An 18,579-nucleotide genomic window follows, 5' to 3' on the forward strand; every position below is an offset into this window, starting at 1 on the left:
TCGGGAGTGCGTTGTGTGAACATGATGGTTATTCATAATTCTAGACTAAATGTAACATTTACTCATTTACTTTTTCTCCTACATCCTGTTCTTCTGTACTCCAGAATAACAGAACAGCTGAAAGGCTTGTTTGTTTAATCTGCGCCCTCTACTGTACATCCGTGAATTTGCATTTCCTTCAGTCTGAGGCTTATTCACTTCATTTTTAGTGTGAAAGGGCCTTTACATTTGCAAAAAAAATAGAACTTTTTTGTTTTTATAAAAACAAACAAACAGCCCAGACCAGATGAGAAAAAGTAAAGCAAAAGTAACATGACGCATTACTTTTTGTAAAAAGTAACTAAGTAACACCATTAGTTTCTTTTTTAGGGAGTAACACAATATTGTAATGCATTACTTTTAAAAGTAACTTTCCCCAAAACTGTAAATGACCATAAAATAAACATCTATGTGTATTTTTATTTTTTTAAAAGAAGTCTCTTATGCTCATCAAGGTGGCATATAATAATAATAATTGTTAAATATTATTAAACTGTTATTCTAATATGCTGATTTGGTGCTCAAGAAACATTTCTTATTATCAATGTTTCAGTTTCAAGGGGGATGGTGTTCCAATTCAAAATGTAGGATTTCCATGTTTTATCCATGTAATAGCCTTCAAACCCTATGCTAATGTCATACATAATATAGTGGGATTTTCTACATCCATGGTTAAAAAAATTAAAAAAATTGTCCTCAACTAGAAGCTGCCATTTCCACCACAGCTTATGCAACAATATGATTGTGTCTTGTGTAACACATGGTCAGGATAATGACATTTGCATAGCCATATATCTGGTGTGCTTTATAGGCCTACTGTACCTGTGCCATCATCGAGGGACAACCAGCCCCAGGAACATTGCCTTAGACTCTGTGACGAGAAGAGGAGAGGGTCCTGACCTGCACACAAATGCCCAGAGGCCCCAGACAGTTACCATTTCTGTGTTGAATTCAGTAATAACAATACGGAACTTCTTTTCATTGTTTATTTTAGCCAAACGCTATGTTGTACTCACTGAAGTGATATGCAGTCACTCAAGAATTAAGTGAAGTAATATTTTGATCATGTTCAGCATATTTTTCAATGAATAAATTATGATGAGGCAGCTTCAAATTATATATATTTGTGTAGTAATACTTTAAAAACGTTACTGTGAGAAATCTTTAAAAATCAGTCGGTTTATTTCAGTGAAAATAAATGTAGCCTATTAAATAAAAAGTGGAATAGTAGCCTTATATAATCGTACTGGAAAAAAATAAAATAGATAGATTCTTAGAAAGACTGCTTAAATTCTGGGTAAGGATAATTACGGTTAAACTACATTTTTTTTTTTTTTTTTTTTACTGTTAAACTACATACCCTAGAAACGTTTTTACGCCGTGACGCCAGTAGTTCTGACGCATCGACGCATGCGCAGATTTGAATAATCTGGCGGGTTTTGTTTCTGCCCACTTGTTGGACAACACTAGCGAACTTTTTGATTCTCTATCCGATTTGTTCGTTGTTTGCTAAAACAGAGACTGATAAATACAGTTCGCAATGGTCGAGGGTCCGGGATGCACTTTAAACGGAGAGAAGATTCGTGCAAGAGTTCAAAAGGGACAGAAAGTTTTAGTTATACGAGGAAATGCAAGCAGTAAATCAGTAAGTGCATGACAGTTCAGCTGATTATTTAACACTACTGCGTAGATTACATACACACGAATGTTTACTTGTTTTTCTATTTCAGTCTGATGACAGTACCAGGAGCTCTTTCCAAAGCTTTATGGGCGCTCAGTTCACAGGGGTAGAGACACTGGGGAAAGAGCTGTTCATGTATTTTGGCTTCAGAGCTCTGAGGTTTGTAGTAAACGCAAATTAATTTATTTATGCTTTGTGTTTTAAATTATTATTTTATGTAGTGATTTGTTAGGGGTCACGAACATGAAAAGTTTCTTTCCCGATGAAGGCAGATTGAAATTGTCTGGCTTGCTTCCCAGAGCCCTGTTTAGATTTGTAACGGAATCAAGTCATGAAATTATTTTCTGATTTATCATTACAATGCTTTGCAGACTGTAGAAAGACTGTATATATAGATGCCTACCTACTTTTCTGCACTCTCTGTGTGTGTGTGTGTGTGTGTGTGTGTATATATATATATATATATATATATATATATATATATATATATATATATATATATATATATATATATATATATATATATATAATATAATATACATACACACACATATATAAATACACACACACACACACACAGTACTGTGCAAAAGTCTTAGGCACTTTAGTACTTTGCAGGTAGCTTTTTTTAAAGTGTTTTGGAGATGGTGCCACAGTTCTTCTCGATTTAGTCTGTCAGTTTTTTTGTTTCTCGTAATCACAGACAGAATCGATGATGGCGAGATCAGATCTCTGTACATACAAAAAATCGCACTGGATTAGTACAATTACTGGCAAAAGCAATGTTTGGAAATGTAAAGTGATATTTCCTACTGACACACTACAGCAAAAGATATAAATAACTGGCTTCAACTTGTACTACTACATTTTCATTTCCTAGATTTTCTTTGTGAGTGCTGAGTTTGCTCTCAAGCAAGCTAGTGTGATTAGCATCAGTCTGTCCTTTGAGAGTAACTGTCTGTGTGATTGATAGTGTGGCAAATGTTACTAGCTAATATCTCTTTCATTTGGGGCTCAGAGTGGTTTAAATCTAAAATATGTACTTGACATACAAATGAAAATCAGCCACGGATATTTAATAAACGATATAATAAAATCCTTATCCAGTAATCACAAATGAATAGAAAGGTCATAGAAATTCGCTTGAATAAAAAAGGGAAATCCTTTTAAAGGGTTAGTTCACCAAAAAATGAAAATAACTTTAGACTACTACACCCTTAAAGGGGTACTTCACCCCTGGAAAGATGAATGTGTATTTAAAATTGGTCATTTATGTAGTAGAAATGTGAAATTATTTTTGAATTTGGAGCTTTCTAGACTGAGAAAAGGCAGAAAATGTATTTTTGACTAATGTGGATGAAAGACAACAACTCCCATAATGCACTTGTTTTGCTGCCCTTGCGAGGCCACGCCCAAACCACGCCTATCGGTTACAGGCGGCATTCAGGAAAATTCAAACAAATAAATTGTGAGTTAGTTCATGTACACCCAAAACCAGGAAAGGACAAGTAAGTTTCCATCATTTTCCGATTAAGTTAAAGATTTGGAGCGATGTAAACAGTGGCTGCGGGCCATCAAACACCCAACGTTTGGAGATGACACCGTTATAGAAAACCTAAAAAAACGCAGAATATGTAGTCTCCATTTCAAGCACGAGGACTACGAACCAAATATCTTTGCAATGAAGAGAACCATTCTGAAGGACACCGCGATAACATCTATATTCACTTTCCCAGAGGACGAACAGCCTGGCCTGATCTATGTCCGTGAGTAACCACAAATACACATATGTATGGGCGTGGTGAAAAAATGCGGAACTACCTGCTATTACTGGCTGTAGTTTTAAGTCTCTGGCCAAAAAAGCCTCCAATGATGCAAAATGACGATTTTTGCGTCATCGGAGGCTTTTTTACAGAATAAAAATGCATAAATCTCTCATCTCGGGCTGATATGAAGGGGGAAAGCACGCTAATTCGAAAATACTAGTGGTATTCTACTAATACAAAGCTTAATGCTAAATCCTGAAGTAACCCTTTAAGACCTTCGTTCATCTTTGGAACACAAATTAAGATATTTTTTGATGAAATCCGATGACTCAAGATCCATAAAGGTAATAAAAACATATTTAAATCAGTTCATGTGAGTACAGTGGTTCTACCTTACTATTATAAAGCGACGAGAATATTTTTTGTGTGCCAAAAAAACAAAATAACGACTTTTTAACAATATCTAGTGACTGCTGATTTCAAAACACTGCTTCGGAGCGTTATGAATCTTTTGTGTTGAATCAGTGATTCGGATGGCATGTCAAACTGCTGAAATCATGTGACTTTGGTGCACCGAACCACTGATTTGATTCGTAAAAGTATTTTGAAATTGGCCATCACTAGATATTGTTAAAAAGTCATTATTTTGTTTTTCTGGTGCACAAAAAATATTCTCGTCGCTTTATAATATTAAGATTAGGGTCGCAAAATTCCGGGAATTTTCAAAGCTGGAAACTTTCCATGGGAATTAACGGGAATATATGGGAATTAATGGGAATAAACAGGGAATTTACAAAATTACAGGTTAGCCTATAACAGGGTACTTAAATGTAGCTGAAAAGAACATCTTGCAGCATAATTTTGGTTAAAACAACCAGATGTAATGCAGTTTTAGTTGAATTTTTACTATGCACATTCCTCGATCACATTCACACAGTACACTTACTGCAGGGCTATTGAGGCCACACCTCCTGCATGCACTGTTCATTCCCCCAGTCCATAACATGCACATTTGATCAAAAATACAGAAAAAACAATAATATTGTGAAACATAACTAGAATTTAAAATAATGTTTTTTTCTGTTTTGATATACACAAAAATATAATTTATTTCTGTGATGTAAAGCTGAATTTTCAGTATCATTTCTCCAGTCTTCAGTGTCACATGATCCTACAGAAATCATTCTAACATGCTAATTTGATACTCTGTTATCAATGTTGGAAACAGTTGTGCTGCTTAATATTTTTTATAACCTGTGATACTTTTTTTAGGATTCTTTGATGAATAAAAATGTAAAGAACAGCATTTATTTAATATAAAAATCTTTTGTAACAATATACACTACCGTTCAAAATTTTGGGGTCAGTGATTTTTTTTCTTTCTTTTTTTGAAAGAAATTAATACTTTTATTCAGCAAGGATGTGTGAAATTGTAATAAAAAAATAAATAAAAAAAAGTGATATTGTTAGAAAAGATTTCTATTTTGAATAAATTCTATTCTTTTTAACTTTTTATTAATCAGTGAATCCTGAAAATAGTATTACAGGTTCCAAAAAATATTCAGCAGCACAACTGTTTCCAACAATTATAATAACTGAGTATCAAATCAGCATATTAGAATGATTTCTGAAGGATCATGTGACACTTAAATAAATAACACATAACAATTGCTGCAATAAAAATATATTTATTTTACATATTTACTAAATTAGAATGAATTGAATGCGAAAAATAAATAACTGTTATTTCATATTATGACCAAACAAAATGTTTATATTTGTTTTTGTATGATACTTTTTATGTAAATATTATACATTTATATAAATTTCCAAAAATGTCCAATTAATTCCCATAAATTCTCCATAAATTCCTGTAAATTCCCATAAATTCCTGTTAAGTTTCCAAATTGGAATATTTCCAAAATTCCCCAGGTTAAGTTCCCGTGGAAAGTTTCCAGAAATTTACCGGAAATTTACCCGAAACTTTCCGCCCCTTTGCAACCCTAATTAAGATTGAACCACTGTAGTCACATGAACTGATTTAAATATGTCTTTAGTACCTTTATTGATCTTGAGAGAGGAAGTACCATTGCTGGCAATGCAGGCCTATCTGAGCCATCGGATTTCATCAAAAATACCTTAATTTGTGTTCCGAAGATGAACAAAGGTCTTACGGGTGTGGAACGACATGAGGGTGAGTAATAAATGACATTATTTTCATTTTTGGGTGAACTAACCCTTTAAGTTCACTTTATATGTGTTTTGGCTTAGACTGCACTTCGGCATGAATGGTTCCATGAGGATAAACCCCCTGGAGAAAGACCTGAAAGGAAAACCCCCAGTGCTGGTTATTCAACTTACCAATGATGCTGTCTGTTTCTTTGACACAACTGTAGAAATCAGGTAAAATTTCTTCTAATAGCTCAAATTATTATATATAACATTTGTAAGTATTATATGTTATAAGGATTATATTTAATTCTGGATTAGATTGCATATTTATTGAAAGTCCTCCTGTGTCAAGAACTTTATCCTAATGTACATCTGGGAGGTCAGTTCATCAAGTGCAGGTTTCAAGCAGGCAACTTCCCTGTCACAGAAATGCTGGCTATGCTGGATTAATTTCCAGACTATCATAACTCAGTGTGATCCAGACAGCCTGAACTCTTTTCATTTTTACACTGAGCCTTCAAAGATTCTGACTCCTCAGGGAATAGTAATTCTGTTTGCTTCCCCTAGACTCTCAGATGACTGTGAGCAGAAAGTAAAAGCCATGGAGTCTCTCGATATCTGTTCACCAAAGTTTAGTTTCTCTCGGGCGGTGGAAGCTGTAAAGAGGGAGGGTGCGAGAATGCTCTGTGATGTACTGTTGGATCAGGCCATTCTACCTGGTGTAGGAAACATAATCAAAAACGAAGCGCTCTTCGACAGTGGCCTTAACCCTGCTGTCAAGGTACAATTCACTGCGCAGTACCGACACAAAGCTGTCAATATCTCTGTTGAATGTTACAGTTGAATGAATGTTTTACTCCTTATTTAAAATACTTTTAGAGTATTATCTTTTGATTATTTCTTCTGCGCTTTTAAAGGTCAAGCAGTTGACAAGTGATCAAGTTCATCATCTTGTGAAGATGACACGAGATTTCACACTCCTATTTTATAAGGTATTTTTCTCTCTCTCCATTATTCTGAACAATAAATTTGTGATTTTATGTTTTCTGTCAGATCTGCATTCAATTTTTATTTCTGCTCTTTCCAAAACAGTGTAGAAAGAATGGATCCCCACTTTACAAGCATTATAAGGTGTATAAACGTCCAAACTGTGGCCAGTGCAGCGGAACTGTCACTGTCTGTCGACTGGGAGACAACGGTAGGATGACATACTACTGTCAGCGCTGTCAAACAGGTGATCCAAGTGAAGTGAACATCAGGTAAGCTGCACTTCCTCTCATAGCTACTAGAGGTGTAACAATTCACTCATGTCATGATTAGGTTCGAAACATGATATACTTTAACAATGCCAAAATAAAGTTTAAAATGGTATGTTTTTTTTTAAAGTGCCCCTATTATGCCATTTTTACGGCTCCTAATGTTGTTTTGGAAGTCACCTACAACAGGTTTACATTCATGCAAGATCAAAAAACACTTTTGTTTTGTCATAATATACATTTAATATCACCTAATTTCTTAAAGATTCGTAAATGATGATCTAAACCCCTCCTTTGTCTGAGCCTACTCTGCTGATTGGTCAAATGGCCCAGTCTCTTGTGAGTGGTCTACCGTGTACAGCGTGTGTCGAAAACCAAACGCCCATTACCATAACTGAATTACAGCTCCGGAGGCCTATAAATTCTCAAGAGATTTTATACAATATATCGACAGAAAAGATGACATCGATTTTACCTTATCACTTCGAGTCCGAGTCCAAAGATGAAACGTTTGAAGTAGTTGATCAACCGGAAACTCAATCGCAAACACGACCTTGAGCAGGATGTTTCTCAGTGTTAAGTATCAACTTAGTTTGTGGCAAGTTATAAGACGTGACGGCAGCATCGTTGTTACAGGTTGTGATTCAGAGAAGCAAGCTGGTCCAAATAAACTTGGTACTGACCCATCTTTCAAGAGCAAGAGTTTTGTGAATCCCGCATTGAACTCCCCGAGATTTGAGAAGCAGTCGTTAGTAAAGCAACAGGAGCACAAAAGATTGGGATTTTACTGCTGTGGTATTGTTAAAAAAAAATATTTTTTATCACTGATTCTTCACAGCCTCATCATTGAAAATGAAACAAATTTACTTTCACAGTGTAGGACAAAGCGTCTCCTCAACATGATGTTAACCACACGAAAAAGCTACAGTGTTTGAGTGCGAGTCAAGTTCTTTGTGGGCAGACAACGTAGAACACAGACAGGCATTTAGGTAAATGCGCCTAATAACCCTAACCCAGTGACGTGTACCTGTCACAGAAGTGGGATTTGAATTACTGACGACTCGTTTAGGTTGTTCAGGGTCGATTCTTTCTTTTGACAGACAATAACTTTATTTATTATGCACTTTCGGCTTCACAACTATGCAGATTGTTTACATTCACAGACAGCTATAATACAAATTGCATGAAAGGTAATTTTTGAAAAAGCATAATAGGCACTTTAAATTATTGCTTCAAACACATATAGAAAACAGATAACAAAAAGTACTGTTCATTAAAATGCTATTTGGTATTACATCAGGGGTGGACTTTGACCTTCTCCCCATTGATAGAGTAATGGTGACACCAGAATAGAAATATTCATGATTCTGCTTGGCTAAAATTACAGAATTATGTTAGAAACATATGCTTGCACTCTGTCCCTGACTACATGCATTTAAAGTTTTAAATGCGTATTTTACATTTTAATGTACTAATAATTCATAAACATTGAAGCTCAAATGTTTGACCTTCTGGGTTTACCATATTTGATGCACCAGTACCATACCTGATGTTAAATTAAATCTGTCTAAACTTTCTTTTTGGGTGAACTACATAATACATATTGTCGCATTTTTGTATTGCAATATGTAGTGACACAATATATTGTTAAGGCTCAAAGCCCTGGACACCAAGTGTTGTTAAAGAACTATCAGAGACAAAAGCTGACTGTGTTGTCTGCTGCGTTTGGGCTAAAAAGATGCGCTTGAACGCACCAAAAGGACTACTGGCGACCATCAACTAGCACATGCGTTCTGTGTCTGTGTGTTAGGCAGGTATCAATATATTCGCCATTCAAAAAGGGAAATCAAAACTATGAAGATATACAAACCATAAACAAAGCAACACATGCTTACCTTAAGCTCATGCTGATCACTTTCTTCATTCCACTCGGCTCTGAAAACATTCTTGGTGTGTCCAGGTCTTAATAGCTACCTATTTGTATGCACACATTTACAAATGAGAATCCAATTGCTGACTCTTCACTTTGACAGTAAACTCCCAACTCGCAATAGTCTGATTGGATGGGCTTATCAGGGAGGAATGAGCAACAATGACGATGTGGCGAAACGAGAGGAGGAAGAGTGGGCATGTTCACTTTGCACTCTAATCAACAGGCCAATCAACAAGTATTGTGATGCTTGTATGAGCCCTAGACCAGAGGGTACGTTTCAAATCTACATATTTAAAGTGAAAATTTTCAAACATAGTTCATATCTAACTAGCGCTCTCTCTTTTCTGAGTACCTATAGAGCCCGCAAAGCTGGAACATTCACCTTTGAGTCAAGACCTCATCCGCTACCCCTGCAACAGTTTTAGCAAACCCCTGCAGGAAATAAAGATGAATCGTAGGACTGCATTTGGGACCACCACTCTAGTCCTAACCAATCTCAGTGCAAAACCTGACTCTCCTTCAAGTTCCGCCATTAACCAGGCACACACACCAGAGACAATGAGGGGTCTGAGCACGCACGACAGGCAGCGGAGGAGTCCCGGTAATGGTGTGAGTGGGATGCAATTCAAAGGCAATGAGCCCTATAAGAGAGAATCTCTAGCAGAACACAGTCCGCCTAACAAGAGAATGAAAACCACGAATGGAGTGCTTTCTGGAGGAAGCATGCAGCGCATCTGCTCTTCAAGGTGAGCGAGTGTAGTTAGTGTTTCGCCTGACAAGATGTATTTGTGAAGTATTAATATTTTTATTCATTAATATAGCCAAAGAATACCAGTAAATATGATTTATGACAAGATGTCAAAATATATACTATGAATAAACTGATTATTCACCTGTCAACAAGTTTTCACCGTCATGTCATTTCAAACCTGTATGACTTTGTTTATTCTGTGGAACACAAAAGATATTTTGAAAAAAAAAAAAAAAAAATTTTTTTTTTGGTCCATACATTGAAAGTCATTGGAGTCCAGTGTTGTTTTTGGACCTCACTGACTTTAATTGTATGGAAAAAAAACATTTTTCAAAATATCTTTAGAAGGGAAAAAAACATACAGGTTTAAGGGTATTATGACAGAATAGGTAAACAATTTCTTCAAGTTGGATGGCACAATGTAAAATAAATACAGCTGATTTTGAATATCAGAACATATCTCGCACATCTAAGCAGGGGCACACAGAGTAATGATGCATCCCTACCCACAACCCCCTGCTGCAGTAGTCATCACCGACCATGCACCGTGAGAGTGGTCACTAAGGAAGGAGAAAACAAAGGCAGGCAGTTCTACACCTGCTCCTTACCCAGAGGAACTCAATGTAACTTCTTTGAGGTAAGACAAAGAATAAATTAAATTTTGAAATCAATTTTAATTTTCAAATGCGTTAGAAACAAATTCAGACTAAAACTAGAATTGGTGGTTTGCACTCATTTCAACTGTGATTTTTTTGCAACAGTGGGCAGATCTGCATTTTCCCATGTGTCATCATGGCAAACGGACTCTTATGAAGACAGTTCTAAAACTGGGACCGAATAACGGCCGCAACTTCTACACATGCCCAGTTAAAATGGGCAAGCAATGTAACTTCTTCCAGTGGGCTGAGAACGGCCCTGGCGTCTCAATTCTGCCTGGCTGCTGAATCCACAACATGAGTTGGACATTACATCTTTAATTTAAATGTATTAAAATGCTTTTTGAAGCAATGCTTGTTTTTTATGCCGAGATGATGAAAACATAAGTGTGTGTTTTGTAATAGTAAATCTTTAATACATTTTTTTTTTTTTTTTAAATAAAGCATTTCCAATTAACATCTTTTCCTGATTCTGTGGAAACATATAGTATTGCAAGCTAAAAACAACCCAGAGTTTAATGTCTTTCACAGATCTTACAACAGATTTTTTTAAAAAATGAATGAAGTTAATTTTTTAAAAAAGTAGTGCAATGTGAACATTGATCATAAGGCATATACCATTCAATAAATTCATTAAAAAAACTTTACATTCTTCTTAAACTTAAAACAAAATGTTGGCAATTAAAAGCAGTCCACTGTGTGCAACTGAGATTGGTTTGTCGGTGGGTTAACCACCATGAAGTGGAACTGGCTGAACTCTGGAAGCTTGTTACAAGCAGCACCTTTGGACAAAAAGAAAGGTATTGACAATAAATTTAATGATTCTTATAACACCTTGTATTCTCATTCTGAATAAGAAACAAACATTATACATTAGCATTTACCATATCCACCAGTAGTATTGGCACAAATAAGAGCTCCAAAGAATTTGGGGTAGTACTTCTTAATTCTGGAGATGGCTATTTCACAGGCAGTAGTGGGTTGGGTTCCATTTCTCATTAAATTAACAGCTAGAAAACTTTGACACCACCCCCCCAAAAAAATACATTTTTAATAAAAGGTTTCACATCTATATAATCACACATTCCATCAATGCAGTTCATATACCAGTTTGTTTTCTGTTGATGCTAATAAAATGATCTCTTAAGAATGGTGATTACCTAGGAAGGAAACGCATCATGATGTCTCCATCCCCTGTGGCAGCCGCTCCCCCCGCTGTGCTGTCGGCATAAGCCCCAGCTCCAGCCACTGGTGAATCACCTACACGACTACAGATCAGCATGCATATAGTTTACTAATGCTCTGTTGATAAGGGACTGGAAACCCATTTCTGTCACTACTGAACAACAGCAAAGCTGAAATCGCAGTGAAGTTTCTTGAGGTTCTGTGTTTCTTCTTATTTTAAACACTAATGCATTCTGACTTCAACAGGACACCTGAGACACACTGACAAGCTGTCATACTCACCCTGGTATTTTATGTGTTGCTCCATTGGTGGACGTTGCAGCAGCCACCTGTCCGTTCTTACCAATCACGACCATTCCTAATCAAAATTACCGGTAAGAATGTAACATCATCTAAGATCATATGCATCAATGAATTGAATCAAGCAGAGGTTTTCAAATATGTCCTCAAGGCATTCAGCCCATTTATCATGCTTCCTTTTTATTATGTAAATTAAAACTAATGAGCTTGATACTCTGTGGACCCAAGTCCAAGTCTGCATTAACAAAAACATTTGCACCAACAGATTTAAATATCAGATCTATCTATCTATCTATCTAGGCTTTACATCAAATAAACAATCTTAAGAGGAATATTACCAATTGTGTCATGAGAACTGGGGTCAAAATTTCCCTTTGGATGCTTTGGCCCCCACGACTTGGCTTTGGGCTTGTATGGCCTACATGATTGGGAAGGGTCTGGAGAAACGTTCTGTAAAATTAAAAGGCAAAACAAACACATAACTGATCTAGCTTCAAATTATGCTTTGATCTGGGACACAGAACAAAGTTGTTTTTATGACTTTAAAGCTTTAAAATTAGCATTACATAAGCAAGACTATCCATTTTTCATGTTGTTCCCTGATTTGCTTTATCCACCTTAAAGTTTCCTGGGAAATTCTGATTTTTGAAGATCTGATTAATATAGCCAACAACCCTTACAGTTTAATCTGAGTTTGAAAACACAAAAAAATAATGTATTCAGTGCATTGTTACGCATATTTCCATAGGGCTTTGATTGTGCCAATAGCAGAATGTTGGAATCAACCATTGTATTCTTCATAAATCTCACTATGCATTATTCATTGCTTTTGTTTCACGGTGCATATTTTCTTGTCAGTGATTACACTGATATCCTTCCAAAACTTCTCAGCAAAGTCTGCATGAATTGAAGTAAACATGACTCTCTGCTTCTCAATGTAAACCAAGTCTCATGAAGCACTAGGAATTCTGGTTTTAACCATAATACTGACTGAAACTTTATTTTATTTATATTTAAAAAAAAATCTTTCAAAGGTTGAAGTATATCGAAACGGTTTATCTGCAACAGATCATCTTCTAAACCCATGTTTGAAGTTGCCAAAGGTGCTTAAGAACTTTAAAGGTAAACCCCGCAGTGATGATTACACAGAGGTTCCCGGTTTTAGGACTCACCTTTCTATAGTTTGGTTGACAATCCTGCTGCAACCACTTGGAGAAAATAGCTATTGATTTGTTAGTTGATAAGTCCTCAGACCTGAAGCCCATGTTTTGTGCAAAGATTGTGGCTGCATGAAGACATAAAAAAAGTTTCTTTTCAGTTCTACTAAACTTCATACAACAGGAGAGATTTGAACGAACTAAATTACATAGTAGAGCTGTTTTAAATAAGCATTAGACACAGGAAAGAGCTAAAATGGAGCATGGGAGGCTTACTCAGCCTTTTTTATTGTAATGTGAATGTTAAGCAGCCATGCATATAGAAAGAAAGCTGTTTAAGTACTCTATAATATAATTCATTTTAATTAAGAGAGCAGATGGAATTAATAGAATGGCACAACATTATAGATGTAAGTTATGTATACTTTAAGCTGATATAAAATCTGAACAGGCCTCCAGTGTCTACACATAATTTAGAGAAAGAAATAGTTGGAGAGAACTTTTTAATACTCAAATCACACCATCTGTGATAACATTTTTCCCCAGCTCAACCTCTTGACCACTGAGTTACAGCCACATGATTTGCGAATGGAGTGAGTGACCAGTGAGTGTACAGTTCCTACCTGACTCGCCCACTATGAAGGTGTGCTCTGTGTATTCCATCACGGCTCGGGCGACACCTACAGCGTTTTTGACCCTGCGTAGGTCTCCTACTGCCCCCACTTCCATTGTGTCTCTGAACATGGGGCATATAGCAAACACAAACAGGGCTGATACGTTACTTGATGGTTTCAATAGCTTTCACTATTTCTTCATCTATACTCTCACTCTTCCTTAATACCTCGCCGTTCTAGCTTGTACTATTCTGCTCAATCTATGAAACTCTGTATTACTAGCACATTTTGTGATTATTGCCCCTTTAAGATGAATCACTTGTTGTATTCCTCATTTGTAGGTTGCTTTGGACAAAAGCGTCTGCTAAATGAGTCATGTAAATGTTAATAATGTGACACTCGTGACACTTTTTTTTTTGTCCACATTAAAACATTCTTGGACACTTTTTACAGTGCCTTCATTCATTTTTTGCATTCGAAAATAATTATTGTTTTTGGTGTAATCAATTTAGTATATCAGTTTGTATAGTTCACAGTAACTATGCAAACTATAATGATAAACACTTCATAATTAGTTGCAGATTTTGGCCTGCGAGTCACTCTCTCGCTGATATGTCTGATGATTTTGGAGTTAATTACTTATTATTTATCATCGTACAAAAAACAAAGCACAAGCTTTTGTGTCAGGTTGTCAGGTTGTGATGCTAAATATAATGGTAGAAATGTGTGGATTACCACTTGTCGCAATCGATTTTTTGATTGGCTAAAATATGTTTTTTTCAGAGGATCGGTGCCTATGGTCACAAAAACAGATTTAATTTAGGCTTTTATTCACATAAACATTCACCAATGCATAAATCAATTATGGTAAACAGAAGCTCAATCATGCTTGCTTGAGGTGCGAGAACTAATGAGGTTCATTATGGCGTGTTACACAGCATCTTTAAGCTTCCACAAGAACCAATGAGGTTTGCTCTCACAAGTCAAGCAAGTACAGCTGAGCTTCTATTTATGTCCGCTGAAAAATGTGTGAATAAATGGCTAAATTAAATCTGTTCATCATACAATGCGATCAAGTCGCTTCAGAAAATTTGGACTAAACCGCTTAATTCAAATGGATTAGTTTTACAATTTCTTTATTAACTTTCTGAAGCATCAAAGTGGTAGTTCCATAGGCTGTGAATGGAGGGACAGAAATCTCTCAGATTTAATTAAAATATTTTTTATTTGTGTTTTGATGAGAATGAAAGTCTTACGGGTTTGGAACGACGAGGTGAGAAAATGACAGGAATTTCATTTTTGGGTGAACAATCCCTTTAAATATTTTGAGACTATAGGGAGATGGTTGACGCGATTGCGTTATTCACATTGGGAGTGGGTGGGAGCTAAAGAGCGATTTTGGCCTATTTCAATTGTGGCGACTCTGATTGGTGGAATTTTTTTTTTGTTCATGGGTAATGTAGTTTTTCATCTTGAATTCTTCTGTTAAACATGTTTGTTTTAAGAAGAAGTTGAAATAATGCAGCTGACAGCAGAAGAAAATACCATTGTTTAACAACCTTGTAGCTCACAGAATAGGTCTGTTTTTAATAATTTGTAAGCTATTGTTAAAAATCTATTTCCCTATGGAGAAAATTAATGGAGTTTTTACTTCTGGAACCACAAAGATCCACAAAATCCCATCCTACATTTTCCTCATTTCACCTGGATATATGTCATAATCGGGGCGTTTCCTCCGAGGAGGCAGGGGAGGCAGTGCCTCCTCAAAAAAAAAAAAATAAATAGAGAAATTAATCCAAAATGAGAAATTAATCCATATTACATATAAAACAACACAAATATTACAAATTATGACATTAAAAAAAGCGCAAGTCACATTTCTAAAGGAACAGTGCCCAACAGCGAAACCCGCAGGTAAAGTTACAGCAGGAGTCATGCCTCACTTTCCACTCATAGAAAACCATTAGACCCCTAAAGCGTACGGTGGGTTTTGTGGGGGGTAATTGAGAATGAATGGGGTAAAGTCACATGAGAGGAGGCAATGTCTTCATCACGCTATGATTGGATATAACTGGTTATGATTGGTTTGTGTGATAAATCCCACCTCTTGTTTACGTGCACGTTCTGTGCGTCAGTTTGAATGAACAAATGATGGTGTCAATGGGAAGACTGATTGAAAAGTAAGTAAACAGATCACCCAGTTCTTCACAGGCACATTCAGGGGACACATTCAGTTAGATATCACCACTTTATGTCACGTCAAAATCAAACCTGAAATGGACTGAAAAACATGATGACTGCAGGGTTTTTAGTGCAATCAGCTTGGTGAAATTAAAAAAGCATCTTCGTGTCTGTGACAGACGGTGTTTACGGAGCTTGACTGATGATCCAAAATAGCCTAAGTTGACTATTAAAAAGAAAAACATCAATACACAAATAAAATATACTGTTTAAAGGTGCCGTAGAACGTCTTTTTAAAAGATGTAATTTAAGTCTAAGGTGTCCCCTGAATGTGCCTGTGAAGTTTCAGTTCAAAATACCCCATAGATTTTTTTTTAAATTAATTTCTTTAACTGCCTACTTTGAGCCATAATTATATATGCACCGATTCCCCTTTAAATCTCGTGCTCTCCGCCCCCGGTGCTCACGCTTGCCTTAACCAGCATAAACAAAGTTCACACAGCTAATAACTCACAATAATAACCCACAAAATGGATCTTTACAAAGTGTTCCTCATGCAGCATGTCTAATCGCGTAAGTACAGTGTTTATTTGGATGTTTACATTTGATTCTGAGTGAGTTTGATGGTGCTCCATGGCTAAAGCTAACATTACACACTGTTGGAGAGATTTATAAAGAATGAAGTTGTGTTTATGAATTATACAGACTGCAAGTGTTTAAAAAATGAAAATAACAACAGACTTGTCTCCATGAATACAGTAATAAACGATGGTAACTTTAACCACTTAACAGTACATTAGCAACATGCTAACGAAACATTTAGAAAGGCAATTTACAAATATCACTAAAAATATCATGATATCATGGATCATGTCAGTTATTATTGCTCCATCTGCCATTTTTCGCTATTGTTCTTGCTTGCTTACCTAGTCTGTTGATTCAGCTGTGCACATCCAGACGTTACTGGCTGCCCTTGTCTAATGCCTTGAACATGAGCTGGCATATGCAAATATTGGGGTCATACATATTAATGATCCCGACTGTTACGTAACAGTATGTGTTATGTTGAGATTCGCCTGTTTTTCAGAGGTCTTTTAAACAAATTAGATTTATATAATAAGGAGGAAACAATGGTGTTTGAGACTCACTGTATGTCATTTCCATGTACTGAACTCTTGTTATTTAACTATGCTAATATAAATTCAATTTTTAATTCTAGGGCACCTTTAAATTGTTACAGCCTTTAGTTATTATTTTGGAATGAATGTAGAAATGCTTAAAACACTGACTTGATGAGATTGACTTGGTTCTGATACATAGAACATTACATTGTTAATGTAAAATTACAAAATAGAATTGTATTTGGTTTCTTTTTTTCATGTAATGTAAAGTAATGTTCATTTAACAAGGAAGATGTGTCAACGTTAAAAGTAATGCACACGAATTTACATTTGATTCATAAAAAAATAAAAAATGTGCCTCCTCATTTCAGAACATCACTGCACAACACTGGACACAATAGGCTCAAATGACTTTCACAACTTATTTCATGGCAATTTTAATCTTTATTGAATTGTAATAAATTAAGATAGTACAACAACTGTATGATTCACCGGATGTATCCATAAATGTATAATATAGACCCTGCTGAAAAAAACAGCATACACTGGTTAGGTATGTTTTGGAGCATGGAAGCTGGTTTGAGCTGGTTTAAGCCGGTCCTAAGCAACTAGCTCCAACTCAGGCCAGCACTTGACCAGCTCAAACCAGCTCATGACCAGCATAAACCAGCTCAAACCAGCTTCCATGCTTCAAAACAAATAACCAGCATAATATGCTGTTTTTTCAACAAGTATTTGATTTTTATTTATTGTATATTATTAGCATTATTCAATGTGGGAAAATACCTTGTTAAGCATACTGATATATGCCTACCCATTCATAATCATCGCGTCAAGAGTGGTCTCTCCGCGCTCATCCGGGCTCCCGCCGAACCCAACACTACCATCACACTGCTCGAGCTCACACTGAGCGCAGCCCATCTCCACTGCGTCCAGAACCGAGCCGCCCTTCTGAAGCGTGCTCCAGGCTACAGAGAGAAACCACAGAAAATTAAAGTCTAGACATCCCTCAAAGCTCATACATTGTGCAGTCATGGTTAGTTTCTCACCTGCTCTAGCTGCATTCTTAAAATGCCAAGTGTTGATCACTAAAGGAAGATCAGCTTGATTTAGAGGGAGCAAACAAATGATGACAAATACTCTTTGAATCATATTACAATACCCAATAGACATATAATAACTTTTCTTCCCTGTATAAGGGCACCCCGGTCACGAGCTCTGTCATGCAACTATTCACATCCGTGTTTTGTCACGTGATGGAGTTATGTTAATGAATATTTAAAGGGACCGCGAGGTTAAAAATCGTTAGGCCACTGTAGGTTATAATTTGATGTGACGAGGTTATATTTTGAGCTAATAAATGGATTGAATTCGATCTGAGTTTTCATTTTTATGTCTTAGGGGTTTAGTTTTATCAAAACTAAAACATTTTAAACCTTTTCTTTCTTACCAAGCAGACAACAATGTCATGAAGAGCATGATTGAGATTAAATATGAGATTGATGTGTGAAGAAAACAGACTCAGAATCAAGGTAAATACCACTTGGGAGCAGATTTTTATTTTTTATTCCCCCCCCCCCCCAATGACATTGTAATTCTTTCAAATTAAACAAAAAGTATTATTTTAACATTTATATTTAGGATACATAAAATGTTAGCCATGAAACTAGCCTAGCAATCGAGATGGTAAAAGTTCAGAAAAACAGATGACAGAATTTTCTTGTGATGCATGTATATACACTAAACAAATCATTTTGAGTGTGAAAA

General features: G+C 36.0%; 2 protein-coding genes across 6 annotated transcripts; one reads left to right on the plus strand and one right to left on the minus strand.

The window, feature by feature from the left end:
• Nucleotides 1-1,545: 1,545 nt before the first annotated feature.
• On the plus strand, nucleotides 1,546-10,555 carry neil3 (nei-like DNA glycosylase 3). 3 transcript variants are annotated; one of them, XM_067387873.1, is made up of 10 exons: nucleotides 1,546-1,684; nucleotides 1,770-1,879; nucleotides 5,758-5,889; nucleotides 6,226-6,439; nucleotides 6,576-6,650; nucleotides 6,751-6,917; nucleotides 8,948-9,117; nucleotides 9,206-9,593; nucleotides 10,073-10,235; nucleotides 10,360-10,555. In XM_067387873.1, the coding sequence occupies exons 1-10, from the start codon at nucleotides 1,580-1,582 to the stop codon at nucleotides 10,540-10,542; spliced, it is 1,707 nt and encodes a 568-aa protein (XP_067243974.1). In that variant the 5' UTR covers nucleotides 1,546-1,579; the 3' UTR covers nucleotides 10,543-10,555. The 3 variants fall into 3 exon arrangements, with proteins under 3 accessions (XP_067243974.1, XP_067243984.1, XP_067243993.1); XM_067387883.1 differs by having other exon boundaries at nucleotides 10,076-10,235; XM_067387892.1 differs by lacking the exons at nucleotides 1,546-1,684; nucleotides 1,770-1,879 and adding an exon at nucleotides 5,567-5,680.
• A 140-nt stretch (nucleotides 10,556-10,695) lies between these two features.
• aga (aspartylglucosaminidase) lies at nucleotides 10,696-18,064 on the minus strand. Of its 3 annotated transcripts, none has more exons than XM_067387914.1 (10): nucleotides 17,975-18,064; nucleotides 17,862-17,900; nucleotides 17,627-17,780; nucleotides 13,520-13,632; nucleotides 12,912-13,024; nucleotides 12,078-12,189; nucleotides 11,722-11,797; nucleotides 11,415-11,522; nucleotides 11,139-11,272; nucleotides 10,696-11,036 (listed from the first exon to the last, which is right to left on the minus strand). In XM_067387914.1, exons 3-10 carry the CDS (start codon nucleotides 17,731-17,733, stop codon nucleotides 10,936-10,938), a joined length of 864 nt encoding a protein of 287 aa, XP_067244015.1. In that variant the 5' UTR covers nucleotides 17,734-17,780; nucleotides 17,862-17,900; nucleotides 17,975-18,064; the 3' UTR covers nucleotides 10,696-10,935. The 3 variants fall into 3 exon arrangements, with proteins under 3 accessions (XP_067244015.1, XP_067244023.1, XP_067244006.1); XM_067387922.1 differs by having other exon boundaries at nucleotides 18,003-18,047; XM_067387905.1 differs by having other exon boundaries at nucleotides 10,698-11,036; nucleotides 17,862-18,057.
• Between the last annotated feature and the right edge of the window lie 515 nt (nucleotides 18,065-18,579).

The sequence above is a fragment of the Chanodichthys erythropterus genome, chromosome 1, assembly GCF_024489055.1.
Source record: "Chanodichthys erythropterus isolate Z2021 chromosome 1, ASM2448905v1, whole genome shotgun sequence".
In the NCBI taxonomy this organism is placed as follows: Eukaryota; Metazoa; Chordata; class Actinopteri; order Cypriniformes; family Xenocyprididae; genus Chanodichthys; species Chanodichthys erythropterus.